Source organism: Chiloscyllium plagiosum, chromosome 5 (genome assembly GCF_004010195.1).
Source record: "Chiloscyllium plagiosum isolate BGI_BamShark_2017 chromosome 5, ASM401019v2, whole genome shotgun sequence".
Taxonomy (NCBI): Eukaryota; Metazoa; Chordata; class Chondrichthyes; order Orectolobiformes; family Hemiscylliidae; genus Chiloscyllium; species Chiloscyllium plagiosum.
In genome coordinates this window covers 123091893-123093342 of record NC_057714.1, presented here as the reverse complement: position 1 = coordinate 123093342, position 1450 = coordinate 123091893, and the positions used below count along the sequence as shown (strand labels likewise).

Sequence of the window (1450 nt, the reverse complement as noted above, 5' to 3'; positions counted from 1 at the left end):
CGCTCTCGACATCCAAGGTTCCTTTATCTTAGCCCTTCTTGCCTGTCTCAGAGGAGCACATTTACGCATCACTCAATAATCAGTAACTGTGTAAAATATTCAAGTTAAATGCAGTGACCAGTGGGAGTCCATTTCCGCAGCCTCGGTGGTTAAAAAAACCCTGCACATTTGCAGTGAATCTTCTCTACACCCTGTCCAGTGTCTCCAGAGTCTTATATAACATGGCCACCAGAAATACTCAGTGTGGTTTAATCAGGTTTCAGTACAGGGTTAGTGTATTTAGACTGACGTTTGAATTCTGTAAGTCAGGGTATTAGCAGCATTTCATTTAACCTCAGCATGTACCTACAGACTGTCTCCTGAATCTCTTCTTAATGTTGATATTAATGACAAGTAGGAACCATTGATGCTGACAGTGGTTTATTCAATGTTTCTGAAGGTTACAGTATCTCAGATGTTTGCATAAACCTCACACTCACAGAGAGTCAGGATCCCTTTTTCTTTCATGAAGATGTTGATGAATCGACCAAGCATTCCATGACAGTTAAGAACTTTAGTTTCTCCTGCTCTGAGGCCCATAATGTTTCCACATCTGAAAGGCAAGACATTAAAATAACCCCATGAGAAAGTTGGGTTGTCTGGATGGGGCAGCTCTCAGTTTCTACATTCTGACTAACTCCAGGTGTAGCCAGAGTGAGTGGAGTTGAATCTGTGACCACGCTAACGTGGATAACTTGTCCAGGGACATCACCACAACACCCCTACCTCTCCCTGGCCTGTGTTTCACTGCAGGCTTGTACTGTCTGCCACAGTGACTCTGGGTCTGTGACGATCCTCCTGACCACCAAGCAGACAGGAAGACACACCATACTTGGTATTAGGGAATGAGCCAGGACAGGTGTTTCAGTAGGAGAGCATTTTGGGGTTGGTGACCAGAACCAGGTGTGATTTTGACTAGTCATGGACAAGGACAAGAGTGGCCCTCTGGTGAGGGTGCTTATTTGGGCAAGGGCCAATTACATCCAACTTAGACAGGAACTGGGGAATGTGGATTGGGAGCAGAGGGCATGTCAACATCAGACATGTGGGAGGCTTTTAAAGACCAGTTGATTAAAATGCAAGACATGCATGACCCTGCAAAACTGAAGGATAGGAATGGCAGGATTCAAGAATCATGGTGACAAGGGAAGTTGTAAGCGTAGTCAAAAGGAAGAAGGAAGTGTATGATAGGTCTTGGCAGCTACAAACTGACAAAGCTCTTGAGAATAGAGAAATTGGGAAGGAAGTTAAATGCACAGTTAGGAAGACTAAAAGACCCATGAAATGTCTTTAACAAACAGGGTCAACTAAAAGGAAGAGGGTATTGGGGAAAGAGGAGGCCCACTCAAGGACAAAGGAGGGAAGTTATGAGTGAAGCCACAAGAAGTAGGAGAGATCCTTAATGAGTACT

General features: G+C 44.4%; 1 protein-coding gene across 1 annotated transcript in view; it reads right to left on the bottom strand.

The window, feature by feature from the left end:
• Positions 1 to 450: 450 nt before the first annotated feature.
• The window catches only part of LOC122550357 (fucolectin-like), a 39909-nt gene continuing 38909 nt past the window's right edge, over positions 451 to 1450 (bottom strand). Inside the window, exon 4 of the mRNA XM_043691087.1 lies at positions 451 to 592. Within this exon, the coding sequence (XP_043547022.1) occupies positions 451 to 592 (142 nt within the window). The remainder of the gene's footprint in view (positions 593 to 1450) is intronic.